Source organism: Danio rerio, chromosome 9 (assembly GCF_052040795.2).
Source record: "Danio rerio strain M-AB ecotype USA chromosome 9, GRCz13ab, whole genome shotgun sequence".
NCBI lineage: Eukaryota > Metazoa > Chordata > Actinopteri > Cypriniformes > Danionidae > Danio > Danio rerio.
The window spans coordinates 20,906,589-20,930,704 of NC_141029.1; the positions used below are offsets into that span (position 1 = coordinate 20,906,589).

Genomic DNA, 24,116 nt, shown 5'->3' on the forward strand with positions numbered 1-24,116 from the left:
AAAAATAAAAAAGCCCATCATGTCTTTGATAAAAACGATTTTACTGGGTAAATTGTATGTAATATTTTAAAATGGATTCCTTAATTTTATTATTAATAGTGTATTCGAAGGGAGTTAACCAGGCTCTTTTCCAATTAATATAATCTATAATATAGAGTTATTATTATTGGCAAAGTTTTACATACACAAACAGAAATTTGCTAAATCATCTCCCACATTAACAGATTTTTATATCGAGTTTGACTTTTTTATTTCTACTGTAAAATTGTTGAGAAGCAAAAAATCTGAGATATGCATCAATTATTATGACACTTTTTTTGATTCACCAGTCAATTCTTAAAATCATTGGTTGTAGAAACGCTGTACACTATCCTTCGTTTAACTCTAATTTGTTTTATTTACTTTTATTTTTGTTGCTTATTACCATTGTTGTATTAGTTTTTTTTTTTTGTTTTTTTTGTGTGTGTGTGTGTGTGTGTTTGTGTTTTATATTTTGTGTTGTGTTGTATTTTTGTTCCTCACGGTTATGCAATAATAAAAAAAAATTATAAAAAAAGCCCATCTAGTCTCTACTCTCCGAGGCGTTGTGTATTATATAGTTAAAACATTACATCCAGATGCACAATAAATAGGTTCTTATTAACATATTACTTTGTGTGATGACATCATTGCTTAATCTCAACTCAAAACTATCTTTAGCTAGTATACAAAATAATGAATGTTTTCTCAAATTGACTGGCCATCTAAGCAAAAACATTATCTGAAATATGTCCATTTAGATTTGTATGAAAAATATACTTGGCTATTTGTAAAAGTAATACAAACACTTAAGACTGATAATGAACTGTTACATTCTTTTAAACAATCACAGCTTGTGTACTTACTTTTTTAAACTTGTGAAAATAACACATTAGTGAAAGTGACAACAAGTATAGCCCTATTGGAATGTATTTCTTCCTAAATTACCAACAATTACACAAGTTAACAAATATCAGTAAGCTACAGTTTTTTCAGTGGCTTTGATGCATTTCTCACAACACTATTTACATTTGCACAACATTTAATGCATTTCTCTAAACAATTAGTATAGACTGCAAAACCTAGTTGATAACCTGCTAAAGTGTGTCAAAATGGAGAGCTCATTCCTCAAAAGCAAGTGTTCATGTTAATGAAAGTGTCAGTGTTTTCAAGATGAAGAGTCCTGACCCCATTGTTTATGAACAAGATAGTCAAATGTCTTTGTCACGTTTTTATTATGAGTTTATTCTGTACATTTTTTCCAATGTAAAAAAGTCAGATTTTGGGGACACCCCCCGAAAATGCTCAAGACACCACTATTCACTATTTGCACAGCCATTTTAAAAAATACAATAGTTAGACATCACTGCATTTAGTGAGGTATCTGAGTACAAGACACTGAATATATATGTTTCACATGTTTACTGCATTTGCACTTTACAATTCTAATTTATTCACAGAATTGTGCAAAATACTAAATACATTCGTATCTACAACAAACATAAACTTTCTTTGGGTAGAACTGTGCACAACTGTAAACAGCATTGGAGTACATATTAGAATTGAATCTACAACATACACAAGTCTGTAAATCATTAAAGAAATTGTTCAATTTAGAAGACATTTTTAGGGGAAAAAAAAAAAAGATTTAATTTGTTTTTTATAAAATGTGCTTGACAAATTTTGACAATTAGTTCAACATTTTTGTATGTAATGACTCCAGTAATGAAATGAGGACTATTAGTTTTATATGAAATGACTATATAGCATTCACAGGTTTAGTTTTAATTTTTACAGACATGACATAAGCAAATGATAATGTTTTAAAACTGCAGAGAGTTGTACGAAAGCAATTGATGCATGTCCAAAAGCATTTGCAATTTGTAGGAAGGAATGAGAAACTGCTACTATGATGTGCACAAATGTGAAATGCATTACTGTTTTTTTGAGAAATGCATTACTGTTGTGCAAATGTAAATAGCGTTGTGAAAAATGCCCCAAAGCGACTGAGAAAAACTGTAACAGGTATGAAAAGCAATCTGAGCTAGCAATTTACTATACTGACTGTAGCCTGCAGCCACTGCTCTTTTAAGTCACTTTTTAAAATTTGCTAAAAGTAGCCAAATGAATGTTAAAAATTGCTAAATTTGTTGCTTGGTGCTTTTTGAAAAAAAAAAAAAAAGTTGCTAGGATAGTTTGAAAAGTTGCTAAATCTAGCAACAAAATTGCTAAGTTGGCAACACAACAGCTCCCCCTTGTGGAACATCTGCCCTTAACCCTTGTGCACAAACTGTAAAATAGATATAGAAAAAATAAACTTTGACGGGTCACTTTAGACCAGGGGTCACCAAACTTGTTCCTGGAGGTCCATTGTCCTGCAGATTTTAGCTCCAACCCTTATCAAACACACCTAAACAAGCTAATCAAGGTCTTACTAGGTATACTTGAAATATCCAGGCAGGTTTGTTAAGGCAAGTAGGAGCTAAACCCTGCAGGGACCCCGGCCCTTTAGTACCGAGACTGGTGACCCCTGCTTTAGACCCATGTAGTGCATCAAAGTGTTAAAGATCCAATTCCAAAACTCCTCATTGAGAAAATAGGAAAAAGGACAGAGAAAAAATTTAACCAAAACATGCAACATGAAAATAACAAATATCACATGTTTTTATTATTTGTACTGAACACAACAATATTCAAAAAGTATACATTTATTCTGATTAAATGGGGAATTTGTTATACAGTTGAAGTCAGAATTATTAGCCCCCCTGAATTATTAGCACCCTGTTTATTTTTCCCCAATTTCCGTTTAACAGAGAGTATTTTTTAACACATTTCTAATCATAATAGTTTTAATAATGTATTTCTAATAACTGATTTATTTTATCTTTGCCATGATGACAGTAAATAATATTTTACTAGATATTTTTCAAGACACTTCCATACAGCTTAAAGTGACATTTAAAGGCTTAACTAGGTTAATTAGGTTAACTAAGCAGGTCAGGGTAATTAGGCGAGTTATTGTATAGCAATGGTTTGTTTTCTAGACTATCAAAAAAATAGCTTAAAGGGGCTAATAATTTTGACCTTAAAATTATTTTTAAAAAGTTAAAAACTGCTTTTATTCATGCAAAAATAAACTAAATAAGACTTTCTCCAGAAGAAAAAATATTGTCAGACATACTGTAAAATTTCCTTGCTCTGTTAAACATCATTTGGGAAATATTTGAAAAAGAAAAAAAATCAAATCAAAGGGTGCAAATAATTCTGACTTCAACTGTATATCTTCAGTAACAAAAGATTGTTTGTTGCACAGACACATTTCAAGATAAAAGGTTTAAATGTCTAGCCAACACATACATTTTCCTTGTAAGGAACAAAAAGAATAAACCATTTAAGCATATACAGAAAATGTTAATAAAAAATGAAATGAATGTAAGCAGCCATTTTTAAAATACTCTTGTTCTGACTTGCTAGTGATACTTGGAACACTATCTCATCCTTGTTCAGACAAATATGAGCAATACAGTTATTATGAATAATTATGTTAGACCACCATTAGAATTTAATGCATATAAAAAAAGTCAAATACAGTATAAAAATGCATATAAAGCTGCTTTTCTATTCTCATGTGACCAAGTAACATTAGTAAAATATATATTTCCTCCAACAAATTAATTTTGACTTAAATAATCTGAATATTCATCCTCATCTTCAGAGTTTTGGGACTGTACATCAGAAATCCAGGTAGGTCCCATTACAGCAGTCTCTACTGGGCTCTTAGGATATGATCCCAGCTCATCTTTAGTCCTGCAGGTTTTATCAGAATCAACTTTGTGTTTCTCTGCTAAAAATCCTCCTAGCCTCACAGAAAACAGGTTTACATCTGTACTGTTTTCACTGTCCTGCTTTTCCAAAGCAAGGGGGACAACAGAACATGAGTTCGGAAGTTGAGTTGTTCCTTGAGCAAGGTGTTCACACCTAGGAGAGGCTGTTGGTTCAGCTGGCTCAGTATGGACATGACTGCCTTCGTACATAATCAAACCATTATTCTGAGCATTCATGGAAGAGGTGGGGCACAGCTGTTTATCTGGACTTTGATTCATAAGCAAACAAGAACTAGATGACACTGGAAAAATAGTGAGAGAGGAACCATGAAAATCCTGATACAGGTCCACAAGTTTTTCATATTTCAGATCCTCCTCTGCCTCTCCCTCAATCTCTTTTTCCAGTCTGCCTTTCTCCTCATAGAGGGCACTGATGGGTTCACCAGTAGGGATAAAAATAACATTGTTTATACCCTTATACGAGCCCTGAAACAAAAATTAGGAAAGTTTGTTAAATCATAACTGTGGCAATTTACATAATTTTAGTCCTAAGAAACAACAGCAGAGCAGAGGATGTGGATGCAAGTTGTTTTTTTACAGCGCACGAAAGAAAGAAAACTTGAAATAATAAACTTCTGAGGTTACGTTTTTGCAATATTGTGCAATCATGTAATCCATCAGCAAGTTATTTATTTGTTTAAAAGCATGAATGCAATGTACAGTAATATACAGTGCATCTGGCAAGTATTCATAGTCCTTCACTTTTTCCACATTTTTTTAATGTTACAGCCTTATTCCAAAATGGATTATACCCTATAATGACAATGTGAAAAAAGATTTTTTGAAATTGTTGCAAATTTATTATGAATAAAAAACCTGAAAAATCACATGTACATCAGTATTCACAGCCTTTGCCGTAAAGCTCTAAATTGAGCTCAGGTAATTCTGTTTCCACTGATCATTCTTGAGAAGTTTCAGCAGCTTAATTGGAGTTTAACTGTGGTAAATTCAGTTGATTGAAAATTATTTGAAAATGCATAAACCTGTCTATATAAGGTCCCAGGGTTGGCAGTGCATGTCAAAGTACAAACCAAGCATGAAGACAATAGAAATTGTCTGTAGACCTCCGAGACAGGATTGTCTCGAGGCACAAGGCTGTGGAAGGATACAGAAAAATGTCTGCTGCTCTGAAAGTTCTAATGAGCACAGTGGCCTCCATCATCCGTAAGTGGAAGATGTTTGGAACCACCAGGACTCTTCCTAGAGCTGGCCGGCCATCTAAGCTGAGTGATCGGGGGAGAAGGGCCTTAGTCAGGCAAGTGATCAACAACCCGATGGTCACTCTGTCTGACCTCAAGCATTCTTCTGTAGAGAGAGGAGAACCTTACAGAAGGACAACCATCTGTGCAGCAATCCACCAATCAGGCCTGTATAGCAGAGTGGCCAGACGGAAGCCACTCCTCGCCTGGAATTTGCCAAAAGGCATCTGAAGGACTCTCAGGCCCCGTTTACACTAATGCGTTTTAGTTTGAAAACGCATAAGTTTTACTACGGTTGCGCCAACCGTCCACACTACGCTGGAGTTCTCGAGCGACAAAAACGGAGCGTTTTGAAAATGCTAGAGAGGCCGTTTTCATTCTGAAACGCTGCTGCTCCATCTCAGTGTGGATGAGCAAAAACTGAGACATCTGAAAACGGAGGCGGGGCTGCAGACATTCGCCTCTCTGATTAGGGCTTTTCCTCAATATTAAGTAGCCTAACAAACACAGTTCAGTCCTGCATCCTCTCCTTGTAAATTCAGACTTCACAAGTTTGATCAAGGCTGCAGTCTCTTCTTCTCAGTTTGAAATGAAAAACAGACTATACCGAGGACACGGGTAAATCTTTAAAGGGAACAGTGTACTTTATAACTTCATTCACATCACCCTGGCTACGTTGTTTCACTTTCTCAACAATAAAATGTAAACATGATTTAAGGAACTGCCTATTTTCATTTTAATATTAGCAACTTAACAGACAGCAGAAATGTTGAGGCGTTGTGCTGTATATATGAGCGTCATCTTCACTCTGTGGATATTTATAACAAAACGGAGCCTATAACAACAGCCTCCTTTCAATTTCAGTGAAAATATGAAACATACCCTCTCTTTTGCTGAATATCAGTTTTAATAATTGATAATGGCCATTATAAAGTATAACATACAATAAGTTTATACATTATAGGAAATAAAGGCAAGCGATCAGTCAATATGCAGAATGTAGGCTACGTGAATACATTAATCATTAACTTATCTTTGCGCTCAGCCAAAACGTTACCTGCAAACAAGTAATAGATTCCAATGACCAAAGTCAGGGAATATGTCGTTAGATAAAGACAACAAGATGAATGATGAATGAAATATCCCGTTAAATAAATATAGTGAGATTAGATCCAGTGGGAGATGCTTGATGAGCAGTCCGACTCACAGAGCTCTCATCTGGGTAGATGGGCTGCAGCGCTTGCCTGAGAGTGTGTGTGTGGTCACGTGATGTGCGTTTTCAGCGTTTTGGTGTGGATGGAGAGCTGTTCAGAAACGCTGGGTAAAACGCAAGTGTGGATCGTTTTCATTCTAAAACGCCATTTTAAAACTAAAACGCACAAGTGTAAACGGGGCCTCAGACCATAAGAAACTAATTTTGCTGGTCTGATGAGACAAATTTTTTTTTAACTCTTTGGAGTAAATGCCAGGCGTTACATTTGGAGAAATCCTGGCACCGCTCATCACAAGGCTAATACCATCCCTACAGTGAAGCATGGTGGTGGCAGCATCATGCTGTGGGGATGTTTTTCAGCAACAGGAACTGGAAGACCTGTGACTGTGGCAATGTACAGAGACATCCTGAATGAAAACCTGCTTCAGAGTGCTCTTGACCTCAGATTGGGTCGATGGTTCATCTTCCAGCAAGACAATGACCTAAAGCATATCGCCAAAATATCAATGGAGTGGCTTCACAACAACTCAAAGAATGTTCTTGAGTGGCCCAGCCAGAGCCCAGACCTAAATCCTATTGAACATCTCTAGAGAGATCTTAAAATGGCTGTACACCATTGCTTCCCATCCAACCTGATAGAGCTTGAGAGGTACTGCAAAGAGGAATTGGCAAAAAATCCCAAAGACAGGTGGGCCGAGCTTGTGGTATCATATTCAAAAAGACTTGAGGATGTAATTTTTTTTGTGTGCATTAACAAAGTATTGAGCAAAGGCTATGGATACTTATGCACATGTGACTTTTTATTTATTTATTTATTTTTTGCAACAATTTTATAAAAAATCTACATTGTCATTATGGGGGATTGTGTGTCGAATTTTGAGAAAATTAATGAATTTAATCCATTTTGGAATAAGGCTGTAACATAAAAAATGTGGAAAAAGTAAGGTGCTAAGAATACTTTCTGGATGCACTGTATGGGACTTTGAATCAATTTACAAGCATGTTTTTGGCCAACAGTTTTACCACAAATTATGTAGCTAAACCTTACTTATCTCTAGCAAAATTGATATCCTTTATGTACCCTCATTCAACTCTTTCATATCATTATGTCAAATATTTGTATCATTTCAACAAATAAAAATTACTTTCATCAGTTTTGTTTTGAGTTTGAAGGTTTAAGCAAAATGTTACTCTTACCAGAACTGCTGGAAGATCTGCTTTTAGACAAAAGAAGTGAACAACAAGTCTCGGAGTGCACATCAGGAATATCACCATCAGGAGACAAAGAATGACAGAGATAACTGCATCTAAAACAGATAAACAACAATGGATGTTAGCATATTTTCTGTAAATTTACTAAAACGTTTATGTCATTAATCATTAATCAAAAACACATTATTTATTTTTACAAGGCACTAAGGATAAACTGTGTAGTTTAATCAATCTGCCTTTATTTCAGTTCACAAGGGACTTATTCAAATTAGTTGTGCCAATAGTTTTACAAATCTTGATGTGTACCCTGGTCTGATTACCAATCTCTTGCAATATATTAACAAACCATTTTTCAATTTGTCAAGAACAGTATTAGTTGATTATGTATTTATTATCATTAATACTTTAACTTTAAAATATATTGCATCTTTAGCATTATATATTGCTGTTCAAAGCTGTTACATTATTGAAAGAGAGAGAAAAAAAACAATACCTGAAACATTTGCTGTTTTAGGGGTTGAGGCACATACTGGTGGTCTGTTGGGTGGGCTTCGATCAATGATACTGACAGTCACACAGTACCTTTGGCCAGGGGCCAGGTTGCTAAGGGGTTCATTCCCCAACCCTTCCTTATCCACAGTAAACTATAAGTGAGTAACAACAAAAACATATTTATATAAAAATACACATTTAACACATTATTACAGGGGATGGGGGCTCTACTGTTTCACTACAATTTATCATTCCTAGGGCCCTTTAATAATTATATAGATTTTTATACTTTTATATATTGATTATTAGGGGCCAAGCCTATTGGAGAAAAGGGCTCTATGAGAAGTATTACTGCCCAAGTCCAAAAGCTGCAGGGTCCTATTGTTTTCTCAGAATTATTATTATTATAATCATATTAAATTCCTTTTGCAATTACTGTATTGCAATTACTTTAGTATGCCCTGAGCAGAGTGGTGCAAGGACCATCTTGAAATTGCTCCATTTATTATTATTATTATTATTACTACTACTATTATTATTATTATTATTATTATTATTATTATTATTATTATTATTATTATTATTATTATTATTATTATTGGGTCATGAGCAATGGTGAAGTAAGGACCCTAGAACTGCACAGTTTATTAGGGCCCAAGCCAAAAGGGGCACAGGGCCTTATTATTTGAGCTTGCTTTCTAATTACTTGGAAAAAACTAATGACACAAGGAATAGAAAGCACGAAATCTCACTAAAATTAGGAAGTGAAATGGAGCCTAAATAGTTAAGTTTTTAGTTGTTTCTTGAAAATAGCGAGTGACTCTGCTGTTCTGATGCAGTTAGGGAGTTCATTCCACCAACTGGGCAGATTGAGCGTGAGCGTTCGCGAAAGTGATTTCTTCCCTCTTTGGGATGGAACCACGAGGCGACGTTCATTCACAGAACGCAAGTTTCTGGAGGGCACATAGATCTGCAGAAGTGAGAGCAGATAAGAAGGAGCAAGGCCAGAAGTCACTTTGTAGGCAAACATTAGAGCTTTGAATTTGATGCGAGAAGCAACTGGCAGCCAGTGCAAACGGACTAGCAGTGGAGTGACATGTGCTCGTTTTGGTTCATTGAAGACCACTCGTGCTGCTGTGTTCTGGAGCAGCTGAAGAGGCTTGATAGAGCTAGCTGGAAGCCCAGCTAGTAGAGAGTTGCAGTAATCCAGGTTGAAGAGAACAAGAGCTTGAACAAGGAGTTGAGCTGCATGTTCAGATAGGAAGGGTCGGATCTTTCTGATGTTATAGAGTGCGAATCTGCACGATCGAGCAGTTCTAGAAATGTGGTCGGAGAAGTTTAGTTGGTTACTCCAAGGCTTTTCACCATTTTGGATGCAGTAATGGTTGCCCCATCCATCTGGATTGAAAAGTTATGGTGTAGAGTCGGTTGGCAGAAACTTCAAGCATTTCCGTTTTTGCGAGGTTAAGCTGAAGATGATGATCTTTGATACTGGTCTGTAGTTTTCAAGTAGTGTATGGTCCAGGTTGGGTTTCTTTAGCAGTGGGGTTACCCTAGCCTGCTTAAATGAAGTGGGGAATAAACCAGAGTCAAGAGATGTGTTAATTAAGTGAGTCAGTGTTGGTATGACTGCAGGAGAGATGGCTTGCAAGAGATGAGAGGGAATGGGATCGAGTGGACAGGTGGTTGCATGGCTAGATAGCACGAGTTTGGACACCTCAGACTCAGAGAGCTGAGAAAAAGAGGTGAGTGTGTGTGGTGTTATACATACCTCTGACTTATGTAGCCGGAGGTATGTATGGCAGCATTTAATTTTTTAGGCGAACGCTACGGGGCGGTGTGACGCTGTTCCCTTTTGCACCTGCCGGCTGACCACTTACTTCCGTGTGGAGGGCTTTCCCACCGCAACCATCATTATTATTGTAATAAGTAAAACAAAGCCTGGTTTATACTTCTGCGTCAAGTGATCATCGTGACCCACGGCACATGCAACACACGTAGCTGTGCATTTATACTTCTGCGCGATGTTTCTGTTGTTCTGCAATAACACTTCCGAAACGCTAGTTGGCAGTGAGGTGTTACTGTTCCTCTGTGTTGACTTTCTTTGCTAGTGTTTTGTTTTTTCTGAACGCTTCCTTAATGTACAAGTGGCTCAAACTCGCTCATTTTGAGGCAGGAACCGGCGGACGCGCAACAACTTTAACCATGAGGTAAACACAAAACAAAACTTTCCATCTGGAGCTCCTTCACGGGACTCACTTGTAAACAGTTGCTCTGCTCTCTGTCCCGCCCACACTCGTCAGCGCTATCAAGCCGACCAATCACAGAGCTTGTGCTACGCATCGTTGCAACTTGTAATTATATTTTTTAAAAGGTGCGCGTCAGTGTAGCCGATGGCGAGGGCTATGCGTCAATGCCTAGGCCGTGCCGTAGTATACGCGTGGGTTTGACGCAGAAGTATAAATCATCCTTAATACTTAAAAGAATTTCAGGTTTTTCAACATCTGCCATAACATTTAAAGAGCTGCAGGAGCCAAGGGTTATTCCAAATTCGAAATATATAAATGACAACAACTTGAAAGGGTTGTTCATAAGACAACCTTTATAATCATGACCTGGCACATGTCATAATCGCTACATGGTAATATAACATAAACTTACCATCCTTATGCTTTGCCATCATCTGTAATTCGAACTTGTTTCCCTTTTAGGTGATCATGTGCATCATGTGCAAATTAATTTATTATAAAATGCTCCATTGTCTGACTTATCTTATATTACTTATTCAAACACATCATTAAAAATTTTAATGCTTCATTAAAAATGATTTTCCTGACAATGCTAAACGACAATAAGATGTATTTATTAGTTTTTAGTCCTCATTTACTGATATGGGGAATCCTGCTGTGAAAGTAGTTATTTCAAGTATTTAAGAAACTATAATAACTATAACTGTTATTAAGTATAATGTTTTAAACAGTAAATGTCATGGCATGTTTTTTGGATGTTGTACCAAAGCACACAGTAACTCAATAGCATTGTACAGGCAAGATACAAAAATGTAGTTTAATTTATCCCAGTAAAAAAAAAAATTAAAAAATTGCACCAATTGTCCCACTTCTCAAGAATTAGCATATATCAAATAATTAGGATGGCAGCATTAAATAAACAAGAGCATAATAAGAGCTCTATTAAAATGTATATAATTAACTTGTTTTTAATTATCAATTTAGTTTTTGCTAAAAACTACCGCATATTTGAAAAACATGGTTGTCTACACTCAGTTGGCAGTCAGTTTCACATTTCTAAGAGATCTCTGGAGACTACTCTAGGTTATAAACCGATAAGCGTACCAGCCTCAAACAATAACTAACTGAGAGAAAATAAATAAATGACTCTTGCTTCTTGATTTATACACAGACACAACCTATCGGCTAAAACTGTAATACACATGTCCAAAATCTATCAGAACTATCATGTGAAATACAACATAAATGTGCCTGCATTTAAACTATCATGGTAAATATACATACTTATATATTTCCTTCAAATACTCTGAAACATAACACCACCTATCTTTAATAATATACATATGCAAACAATAGTGACACATTCTGGAAAGTCCTACAGTACCTAATGTCATGACTTTGAAGTTGGCTTTCATGTTCTAGGAATTACTATAAACTGTGAGTAGTAATCATGTAACATTATGTGTAAGACTACCTAATAAGTAATATTCTTTCCATTTAGTCACACTGGAGAAAAGAATTTGTGCCTAATATAGAAAAGGGAAAAGTTTGTTTTCTCACCTCTGTTTTATCTTCACTGCTGACCCTCAGTCTATACTTCAACTTGAATGACTTGTAAATTTCAGAGAGCTTCTCAGCAGGTGCTCTGAGACTTACACACAGTGATTGATTACAGACTGTGATTGTCACCAGCGGTGGCTCTAAAATAGCTTTAGGGGCGGGAAAAAAGACAAGTTGTAAGGAACATTCTACAAAGATACCTAATTCCAAAATGTAATTTAAGAGCTAACAACAGAAGTTTGAGCTATTAAAATAAGACTATTGCTGTTCAGTCGGAGCTAGACTATTTTAATATTACTAATTAATATTTTATTATATTATATTATTTTATATTAATAATATTATATTATATTATTAATAATAACACTAATAATAAGGATTATTATTATTATTATTATTATTATCATTATTATATTGGAATATTGCTATATGAAGGATTGTGCCACTTGTTAAAATATTAAATATTAAAAAATTAAATATTACACATTGTGTCATCTGCTCACCACCTCAATGACATATTTTTCCTTTAATAATGAGATATCTAAAGGGACTAAGCAAAAAAGAAAATGAATGAATGAATGAATGAATGAATGAATGAATGAATGAATGAATGAATGAATAACGAGATATCTTGTGAATTGAGAGACAATACTTTTCTGCCACTGGTGAGTTGTTATGGCAGTTTAAATTTTCCAATGGTTAATCGGGAGGTTACAGTATCTCACGCGGATACAAAAAGTGTAAAAGCATAATAATAGTTTAAAAAAAATAAAGTATGTCACCAAATATATTTGACCAGCTGTTGATATACCTGGGCCCAGTTTTTCTAGGGTAATCTACTAGGATTTCGGATAAGGGATTAACTGTTTTTAGTTATAACATTCCATAATTTAGATTGGTATTGATTATACTTTAGTTTATTTTTAAGTTCATGGGTGGTTGTTTAAGCATTTCACTGCATACTGTAATGTGTATGACAAATTGAAATTTAATTTGCAACTTTCTCAAGGTGTAGATGGATTTATTTGTTCCGAAATGAGGATTAAAATTGTTACAATCTTGTTTTTTATTCTTGGTGTGGTTAATTTTCACATTGTAAAGTTTCTAAATGGACCACAGTAGTTCTAACAAGTCATGTGCGAGAAAACTATCCTCAATCATTAATTTTTGACACAGAGCAATAATAAGACATGATAAGCAAAAAGGTGCGCTTTAATTTTAAAACGTGACACTAACAGACATGGCCACCAAACATAAATCTAACTCTCATAGTCTCATTTCAGTTGTCAAGGGTTATAAATTTCTATCTATTAATCTGTCAATCTGTTGCCCATCATTTTTGTAACATTTAATTAGCTATATTAAAATAAGAATAAGACATTTAATAACTTTTTCATTATATAATGAGCCTAAAACAGCTAGAATTATGCATTTTAGGCTTTATATTATTGATCATGAAGCAGATGATTTTTTATCTTTTGTTTAAGGTGTCAGTGAAGAAATTAACAAAACAATAGGTCTAATACAAAATACTGTCAAATAAAACATCGAAAAAATACCAGATGGTAACGGGGCAAAAGTGTGAAAGCACACTCAAATTATTTTTTTTAGAAGATGGCTTTACGCTCTGCTGCAGTTTATAAACTTTAAGCTCATCAGCTTGAGCCTGCTGGTCAGGAGGGTTTTTGTTTTTGCCCTTCTAGTCAAATATATTATGTATCAAATAAACAGATACCAAATCCCCCTCATCTGTATTTCTAATCATCATATGAATTATTAATTTGGCACCCCTAATTAACATGGAGCATGTTTTTTTTTTTGTTCATGAAGACCTATTAACAAAATCACAGTAGAGTGTCTTACTGTTATCAATGGGTTTGAATGGGGCATAGGACGCATTCGGTGACATATGGCTGCCTAGAGCGGCAGAAACATTAATGTAATAGATTTCCTCCACATCAGAAAAGGCTTCTGTGAGATTACACAGTAGAGGGGATGTCACATTTTCACAGGCCTCCACCACCACCATACTCCCACTGTCAAAAAAGAAAATATTTGAATAAACATACATCAGTGTCTGACAAATTTTTTATGAATAGTTAAAAAAAAAAAAGAAAAAAGTGTTATTTTGTCACCCTAAATTTGTACCAAATCTGTATGAGTTTCCTACTGAAGAAAAAAAACTTAAAACTTTTGTTTTTATTCTTGTACTAACAGTCAGTGATTACAATGAATCTTTCCGTTATATTACACATTTATTCTTTTGTGTTTAGCAGTATGTTAGGATCACAGTTATTCAGGTAAACAGTAAAGGCCAGATTTACTAAAGACAGAAAATTTGCAAGATTTACAAAGCATGAATAGTCCCAAATATGTTGGGGTGCTTAGAAAATAATAAATATTCATGCCAAAGTTAGCTTACCTCATACACATTATAACACCCATATTGAGCAAAAGTATTCACCTTATTCTTTGCGTGTGGGTGGGCACAGCCATTTGAATTTTTTTTGGCTCGAGACTTCCAGTCTCATTTACTTCCATTCATTTTTAAATGTTAAAAAATAGCTTGTTCTGCTGCTTAATGTTGCAAACTGATATTTTCTTATTATATTATTCTATTTTTTTCTGTATAGTCATGCAAACACTTGTTTGTAGAGCAAGTAGTTTAACTGTTTTCTGCCGTTTATTATTCCTGGTCATTTCTCCCATAGACAACTGATTCGGAACTTCTAAAGCAATCGCAAAAACAGGCGCACTTCCTCATTTTAGAATAAGGTCAATACTTTTACTTTAATTAGGCAATTAGTTAATTAATTAATTATCCAAATAATATTTATATTCGCAAAACCGACAAACTTAGAAGGATACACAGTTCAGCCAAAAATGTTTAATTCTTTCATTATTTACTTACCTTTTACATGTACAATATATTTGTAAGGAATAATCAACATTGTGGACCACAACGGACTAAAATCCTTTAAAGCATGGCAAGCTTATAATTATCCCACTTATTCCATGGTCATTTGCCAAGGTAGACCAAAGTTTAAACTAGTTTTGCTATTTGCAGCACAATATTTGTCTGAATTTTCCTCAGTTTTGATAGGTTAGATTTTCTAGTCCTTCCATTGAATCAGCAGTGACATGTAGACAGGCAGAAAGAGAAAGCATGTGCGTGCTGTTCATACCTGTTACAAGGCACATAGTTTACCCCTCTTTTATGATTTAATATTAGTATTAAAGTACTTCTGAGTGTGCCAGTTTAGGTTCAGTTAAAACACAGTTCAGATTTTTTTATTATAAGGTGTTAAAAAGTGTCATGTTGGGGGTGTGTACACAACTTGCTGTTTTAGGGTTGTGTTGCTTCACATGAAAATTAGTTTCGACTTCCTGCCCAACGTTACAAGTAGGCGGAGCCAAGAGCTCACCCGCTCTGTGTTTGCAACAGACAGGCAGACTGAGAGAAGGAGCAGGAGTAAGATCAGCATTCAGCTGTACATGTACGACTCGGACACAGACCAAGCAGAGAGTACAAAATCATTTGTGTCTTTGTATAGTTTTACAGCCAACTGTGTGCTAGTTTCAAGTGCCGAGCTTGTACACTGAGACTAATAACCACGCACACTGAATTAACAGTGTGCCGTGTCGCTCGAAGCTGCGACACGGCACACCAGTCACTCTCTGTGGCGCGGCAGAAACATGAAGTGTCCCGAATATTCGCGCCACGCATTTTAGAACTCTAAACACAGGTTTCCATCAGGGTACACACAACAGCATCCCAAGTCGGCAGCTGTCCGCGGTGCCCAGCCGCCGTCTTGAAGCGCCGCCGCAAGCACCCCGACAAAAACCCACGCCCAGAAGTTCACTGATTTCTGATGTGCTAAAAAACCAATCATCTGTGTGACCCAGTAAATAATGTGCTTGGAAGTATACTTGATAAGACGAATCAGTCTGCGTGCAAGTTTCATCGCAGATATTTGCCATATAACGCTGTAATTTAGAAATACTTAATAAATGTACCAAAATTCATAACAGTATCTAATTAAAATTGGTTTCGCATAGTACTAGTTTTTATGTTTTAATTTCCCATGCATAAAATTCTATACATACCTTTTTGTTTTTATTTTGACTGAGTAGTGGACACCATCAGGAGAGCCTGGCCCCATTTTCCAAGACAACAAGTGGACAAAATATTGGGACGACAGGTTTAGATGTTCCGGGGCAGGTATTTGCATGCATAGCACTTAAGAGATAAAAAGAAACAATTATATATGCAAATAAAATAACTCAATACGAGTTAATATTATTTTTCCAGTAACTTGTATATATTAACTAAAAATAAAATTTGATTAAGATGATTCTAAAAACTTAATAAACTATTTCAGCGCAAGTTAACGTTATTTCATGTCCAAGTTTAGGACACAGTTTTAATAATAAGTAAAATTTTGGAAAAGAAAAGACAACACCAAGCTAGAGTGAATTTTTTTGGACCAGTCATTTACATGACCAATAAACAGTTTTTTTTTTTTTTTTTACAGGAATCTCTGAACTAATTAAACTAGTTAAAATTCAAATGAAGCAGTGCTGTCAACAAACCTGATTAAAACATAAGTAAATAAAAAAGAATGATCATCTTTCTGTATAATATCTATTCTTCAAAACATTTAGAACAGGAATAAATTACTGTACATATTTCTAATTACAAGGAAAATAAAAACTACTCTAAAAATGACTGGTGACGAGTCTCACGACTTCCATCTTCCCAAAAATTTGAAAAAATGATGATGGGTCTTGATTGATTATACAGGCTTGTTGCAAAACAAATAATTCTTTAAATTATTACCATGAAACGTTATGTTGACACATTATATATATATATATATTATATATCATATAAACATTATATTGAAACATCTGATTATATTTTCCAGAACAACTGACCCCAGAGTTAAAGGAATCAGAAAAATATAAATTTGTAAGCATGTTTTGTATTTTAAATAAAGGAAATAAACATGCGTTATGGATGTGACAAAAAAGTATGCAAATTTGCAGTATACAACATGCTTTGTTAAAATTCTGTGAATTAAACTGCACAATCCAAAAGAAATAATGTTAATCAAAAGGATAAGAATCAGCTCTCTATAGAACAACTATAATTGATTTTATTTTATTAAATATTTTTGCATTTATGAGGAAAATGTGTCGTTATGGATGTGGCATCTCTCTGTTATGAATGTGACCGATGTGAAATTGCCACTTGTGTGACTTTGGTAAACCAAATATAATAGTTTGAAAACATTGACTGAGATATTTTTTGAGTATTTCAAAATTACTGTAAAATACTTGCTTACACCAAACCGTATTTTGGTGAAAACGTAATTATATTGTTATTTAATTTATTTATTTCATGGCAAGGTTGACATTTGCATGAAATTTCATATATATATATATATATATATATATATATATATATATATATATATATATATATATATATATATATGACTAACGTTACATTTGTATACGTCTGTCACAGTCAGTCAGTAAGCTATAACTTATTTACAAATCAATGAACGTTTCATACTTAACAGTCACATCGTTTTAAAAAGAGCATAAAATACAAAAGCTATACTATGAATCCTCACCTAGGGTAAACAGAACAGTGAATGCAAGTATTCTTGTAATCACAGACATTGTGCAATGTCGGAATCGCATTTAGGTGACTCCAGAAGTCGTGTTTTATCTGCCCTCATAGAGACATCCAGTGATTTATTTTCCATAGGTTCCACTTTTCCATATAGCCTAGTTCTTTATAAATATCAGTCCATACTTTCCGTTGAAATTATGTATATAAACACGCTTGCCAACGTAAAACACTTCAACGGCTTTCGGTTTCATTTGGAGTTTATGATCAGACGTCACATGACTGTGTTCTTTTCCAGGTTTTGTTGCGGTTGGCGTTCAGCGTGTTTACCATCGCCACCTTCTGCTTCGGAGTGTGGAATAGACTTGGTCGGCGCTGTGCCTAAATTATTGAGAGGGTGCTCGCTGCAGAGCCATTTGAGGAGAGGTGAGCTCCAGAGAGGGGGAGCATGAGCTGTCGCTCCTCCTCCTGTAAGCTGTTTTAATGCGTACACCAACCCCACCCCTAACCCTACCCCCAGTGACATCACTCGTAGAAGAAGTGCAAAAAAGGTGGAGCTGAAGCTTAAGCTCCCCCTCTCTGGAGCTCACCTCTCCTCAAATGGCTCTGCAGCGAGCACCACTTGAAATTATTTCATCTTTTAAAGGTTCAAGGACAGACCTGATGCAGGCCAATTGAAAGGGGTGGTTCTTTTTTTCTCAAAAAGTGGAGTTTTGCAGTTATTCTCCTCAAATTCTATTCATTTATGGGGTTCAAATACTAATTTAAGTAACATTTTAAGAACTAATCTTTGCTGCGTTAACTTGAAGAAACAAAATAGAAACAAAAATATTTCTTAAAATTTTGTCAAAGTGTTTATCAAACTATTTTACCACAAAGTGTTATTTAGATTTAGTGGTATTTAGAAATGTGCATTTATACTGTAGGTTATTACAATTTTATAAATAATGTTTTGAGATTAAAATTTACCACAAAAAATTATTAAAAAGTATGAAAAAATACATATTTTTAAAATCCGAATTTATTGTCATATATCATTTTAAAAAATAGGAATCTGTTAAAACATCAAAAAACATTAAAAATTGTAGCCTGCAGTTAAAAGAAAAACACACTGGCTGGCTCATTTCCTCATTCAGAATTTGTAAGTTTAAATAATTAAACATTTAAAGCCTTCTTCTAAGAATTTTCACAATTTATGATGGCATACTGTCAAAAAAGAGACAAATGAGTTTAAATAGCGGCCAAACTTTGGACATGGTCAGTGACCCTCCTGGCTATGGGCCTGCTACAGAATGACTTGATATACTTAAGGGGTGCTCGGGGAGAATGGGGTCAGAGACGCTCTGTTAAGGGCTGTCCTGTCCCTGTATGAACAGAGTAGGAGTTTGGTTCGCATTGGCAGCAATAAGTCAGACTTGTTTCCAGTGCACGTTGGACTCCGGCAGGGCTGCCCTTTGTCACTATTCCTGTTTATCATTTTTATGGACAGAATATCAAGGGACAGCTTTGATCTGGAGGGGGCCAGTTTGGGGAACACAGGATTTCATCTCTGTTATTTGCAGACAATGTCATTCTGTTGGCTTCATCGAACATTGACATTCAGCATGCACTGGGGCGGTTTGCTGCTGAGTGTGATGTGGCTGGGATGAGAATCAGCATCTCCAAGTCCGAGCCCATGGTACTCCACCGGAGAAAGGTGGTTTGCCATCTTCAGGTTGGAAAAAAGTCCTTACCCCAGGTGGAGGAGTTTAAGTATCTCAGGATTTTGTTCACAAGTGAGGGAAGGATGGAACATGAGATTGACAGGCAGATCGGTGCAGCGGCAGCAGTATTACAGTTGATATACTTGTCCGTTGTGGAAAAGAAGGAGCTGAGCCGAAAGGCATTTTCGTTCCTACTCTTTACCTAGGTCATGAGCTGTGGGTCATGACCAAAAGGACAACATCTTAACAAGTGGCCGAAATGAGTTTTCTTCGAAGGGTGGCAGGGCGCACTCTTATGGATAGGGTGAGGAGCTCTGACACGCGGGAGGAGCTGTTGCTCCTCCACATCGAGAGAAATCAGCTGAGGTGGCTCGTGCATCTGTTTCGGATGGCTCCTGGACGCCTACCTAGAGAGGTGTTCCAGGCATGTGCCACCAGGAGGAGGTCTTGGGGAAGACCCAGGACAAGCTGGAGGGACTATGTTTCTGGCACCGAAGCATCTCATTGTCATATTTCTTATGCATGGTTTGCTGACTTTATTCAACAATACTATAGCCTACCGAGTGTTTATTGCGAGTTGCTGCTGCTTTGCCTTATGGTACGCTAAATGCAGTAAAGTGACTTAATAACGTTACCCGTTTAGCACAAAAGTTCATAACATACAAAAACGTAAAAAACTAAACATTATCTATGAAATGTTCTAGCTTTGTGCTTTGTTTTCATTGTTTGCTCGTTACCTCACCCTTAGACAGCGCTAAAGTCCAGCATCTTTACGTAATAACACCGTCTTTACTAGTGCAGTTGAATGACACTTGTCCTGGGATCACTGTACAAATATGGCGGCATTATTGACGCATGCTCAGGGTCCCTATGCGATATCTAGTGTATATATCTATGGGCACTTTCGGTCTCCCTTCTCGTTAATTTGTTGCGTTTAAGATAAAATCACGTGACATGCTCTGCCTATCAGTGAACCGGGTGTAGTGACGTTGAGAAAGCAGAGTCGGGAAGTCCGCTCACGGCTGAATGCTCGATTAGATATTTCTGTTTACGTAGACTATTAGGCATGACTTGTAAATACTTTATCGTCGATAAAATAAAGGGATTGAAAATAACTGAATTTACAGGTATTTTTTTAAAAGCATTTAACGCGTTTAAAGAAGTGTAAACAACTAGACCTTGATACATATTAGTTTAAGATTTGTTGTTAACATTGTTCCTCACGGTTATCCGTTGTTTAATGAAGATACAGATGGATTTAGTGTTATAAGCTGCTTAACACTGTTTATCAATTTGCCATTTATCAGATCTGGACAATCACTGGTGGTGTATTGACCTGGACATGCTGTGAAATCACCACGACTTCATCATTGCTAAAGGTAGTTTATGTCTAACGTTATCATTGAAATGAAGACAAATTCATATACAGGTGTGTGCCAAATTATAGAAAGGCATGTGGTATTTTTTGACCATTATTAATTATGAAATATTTTAAATGTTTTACTCATATGTTAATGCCCTTCATTTAATGTTAAGTAATTTTGCAAAAAAATTCCATCAATAGGCTACTTTTCTGTTGAGCTCAGGAATATTATAGTCAGAACACTGATATGATTAAATGATAAATAAACAGAGGTATTTATTACAAATGATTTGGGTATTATATTTTAGTTAAAAGTGATGATATATTTTCACTTTAGTAAATTAGCATTTTATATGGGCTATTCAACCTGGAGGAGAAGTTTTAAAATATATTTTTATAGTTATTTTAACAATAAAATTAATATTAATAATGTTTGTATTTACAAAATTTGGTGATCGATACAATTTTAGCTTTTAAAACAAGTTTAGCCTGCTCACCAAGGTTGCGTTTATTTTGTCCTACAGTAAGTAAAAAAATACCGTAATATTGCTATTTAAAATGACTATGAGTTTTATTCAGGGTGGCACAGTGGGTAGCACAATTGCCTCGACTGGGTTAGTTGGCGTTTCTGTGTGGAGTTTGCATGTACTCCTCGTATTTGCGTGGGTTTCCTCCGTGTGCTCCGGTTTTCCCCACAGTCCAAAGACATGTGCTATAGGTGAATTTGGAAGGCTAAATTGTTTGTAGTGTATATGTGTGAATAAGTGTGCATGGATGTTTACTAGTAATGCGTTTCAGCTGGAAGGGCATCCACTGCGTTAAAACATATGCTGAAAAAGTTGGCGGTTCATTCTGCTGTGTCGACACTGGATTAATACAGAGACTAAGCCGAAAAGAAAATGAATGAATTAATTTTATTTTAATGTTTGAAATAGTTTAATTCCTGTGACACAAAGCTGAATTTTCACCATCATTATTCCAGTGTTTTGAGCAGGTGTACCCAAACTTGGTCCATCATGGCTGGTATAGTAGCTCCGACCCCAATTAATCATACTTTTACTAGTCATACTATTCTCCTGAAAGGTGTGAATTGAAGCAAGTTGGAGGAAGCCCTCCAGGATGGAGTTTGGGCAGCACTGTGACTGAGTCTCATAATCCTTCAGAAATCATTTAATTCTGATTTGCTGTTTTACTGTTCCATTAGTATTGGCCACCAGGCTGGTCAAATTTAGCCATGAAACCTCCAACAGTAAATTGGCTAATGTTTCGGTTTCATTGTCTAACCCCTGTATATATCTATATATACAGTTAAAGTCAGAATTATTAAGCCCCCTTTGATTTTTTTTTTCTAAATGATTTTTAACAGAGCAAGGAAATTTTCACAGTATGTCTGATAATATTTTTTTCTTCTGGAGATAGTCTTATTTGTTTTATTTCAGCTAGAATAAAAGCAGTTTTTTTTTTTAATCATTTTTGGGACAAAATTATTATCCACTTTAAGCAATTTTTTTTTCTTTCGATAATCTACAGAACAAACCATTGTTATAGAATTACTTGCCTAATTATCCTAACCTGCCTAGTTAACCTAATTAACCTAGTTAAGCCTTTAAATGTCACTTTAAGCTGTGTAGAAGTGTCTTGAAAAATATGGAGTAAAATATTATTTACTGTCATCAAGGCAAAGACAAAATAAATCAGTTATTAAAATTGAGTTATTAAAACTGTTATGTTTAGAAATGTGCTGAAACAATCTTCCCTCCATTAAACAGAAATTGGGGGAAAAAAATAAACAGTGGCACTAATAATTCAGGAGGGCTAATAATTCTGACTTTAACTGTATATATACACAAACACACACACACACACACATACGTTTTAAATGATTAACACATCCCGATGTAAAAGAGTGATAGGCTTCAGTCTAAATGCAGTTAAAGCTTTGCTGCTGTTTGAAGTAGATTTTGAATAAGGTATATTTAACCAGTTTTGAGGTTTTTACTTGATTTATGGTTCAGGAGTTCACCAGAGTGTCTTTTCTTTAAATACTGTGTTTTGGGGTTTTCTGATCACCAGTAATAGACTATCCCCCTGTTTTCACAGACAAGGCTTAAGACTAGCCCAAGACTAAAATGTAAGTCTAAGCTGTTTCAACCGAAATAAAATTGCACTGATTGATTTTTAAATATATCAGTAGCTTTGTTTTGTCTCAACATGCTTAAAAGGAATGTTTTTTCTAAGCATATTTATAAAAATTACTTAAAAGTCCTAATTGAACTATGGTCTAATCCTGGCTAGTTTAAGGCCTGTCTGTGAAACCGGGCCTAAATGTCCTAATGACTGCATCAATGGCAAACAGTAGTAAAGCTGTGAATAAATGTACAGAAAAAGTAGTTGAGACAGACACGTAGAAGATTTGAAGGAACAAAACACCGTTTGAGCTATTGTCATAAAGTTCATGACCAGTATTTTTTTATTCTTTGGCAAAACATCAATTTCATTTACTCTCACAATCCTGTGATTGTGACCATATTGGACACGAAAATAATGCGAGTATAACGGAAGGGACATTTTTGGTTTTCATGGATAGGAAACAAAAGGTACTTTGCTTACAAGCCCCCCAGATTGAAGCACATTTGTGTGACACAAGAGATCTGAAGTTAGAAATCTGTTATTTTGGTTATGACCATTGGATCAGTAACACTGAAGCATTTCAAATTATATCAAACATTATAGATAAAGTCACTTGCATTGATAATGAACATTAATAATTTGAAATGATCTTTCTGTTTGAACCGAGTGCAGAGCAAAGTGGTTGAAGGGAAAGATGTGTGGGAGGAGGATCAAATGTAAATGATGGAAAGGAGAGAAACAAATTTTCTTGCACTTTTAGTGTGTGGGTGTGGAGGAAATTGTCTGTCTTTATACTGCCTGTTTGTATTGTCCATATTGGGCATGGGCTGGTACAAGATTCTGATGGTATGGTAACCTTGGGTAAAAATATCACAGTTTTACAATATCACGATATTGTAATTACTGCTCTAAAATATCTTCTTTTTAAAAGTCTGGGTAAAAAAAAAAACTAATTTTGAAACATTAAATGTCAGCAAACATTGAATGACTTCTGCTGTCTTCATTAGTTTCAACAATTTCTTTTTTAACTTGAAATGGCACCTTTGGATATTTTTTTTTTTCTTCGGAAATAAAGCAAGCCACAGCACTGTTCAATACTCGCCTCAATAACATAGTCATAAAAAAACAGGTAACAAAAAAAAAACAACTTACAAATACCTTAGGAATGGTATACCAGAAAATTTCAATGGTTTTAAAACCTTGACTTTTCAAAACCACCGTATACCTTAAAACTGGTTATCGTCCCATGCCTAGTTCATATACAGTCATCTGTTTCTGTGGTATCTTAAATCTTACAGTTTTCCCTTTATAATAAAAATAGTAAAATGAAGATTTCTAAACCAATGAAGCTTTTAACCCAATTGTATTGGGAAAAAAAGGTTAATTACTCAAAGCTTTCCAAATCGGAGCTCGATGAGGACCTTGTTAAAGTGTGGGATATGCTGTTTTACA

The 24,116-nt window shown here is 35.3% G+C and overlaps 2 protein-coding genes across 8 annotated transcripts in view; one reads left to right on the forward strand and one right to left on the reverse strand.

Moving 5' to 3' along the window:
• Nucleotides 1-2,710: 2,710 nt before the first annotated feature.
• crfb2 (cytokine receptor family member b2) lies at nucleotides 2,711-17,744 on the reverse strand. Of its 3 annotated transcripts, none has more exons than XM_087267091.1 (7): nucleotides 17,470-17,744; nucleotides 15,935-16,067; nucleotides 13,691-13,863; nucleotides 11,828-11,976; nucleotides 8,020-8,170; nucleotides 7,512-7,621; nucleotides 2,711-4,328 (listed from the first exon to the last, which is right to left on the reverse strand). In XM_087267091.1, the coding sequence occupies exons 1-7, from the start codon at nucleotides 17,537-17,539 to the stop codon at nucleotides 3,690-3,692; spliced, it is 1,425 nt and encodes a 474-aa protein (XP_087123217.1). In that variant the 5' UTR covers nucleotides 17,540-17,744; the 3' UTR covers nucleotides 2,711-3,689.
• A 2,395-nt stretch (nucleotides 17,745-20,139) lies between these two features.
• crfb1 (cytokine receptor family member b1) overlaps nucleotides 20,140-24,116 on the forward strand; it is a 33,369-nt gene continuing 29,392 nt past the window's right edge. For 4 of the 5 annotated variants that reach the window (XM_087266991.1, XM_087266993.1, XM_087266992.1 and 1 more), the window contains exons 1-2: nucleotides 20,171-20,298; nucleotides 20,479-20,550. The gene's annotated coding sequence lies outside the window, so the exon portion shown is untranslated. 5 annotated transcript variants of the gene reach the window in all.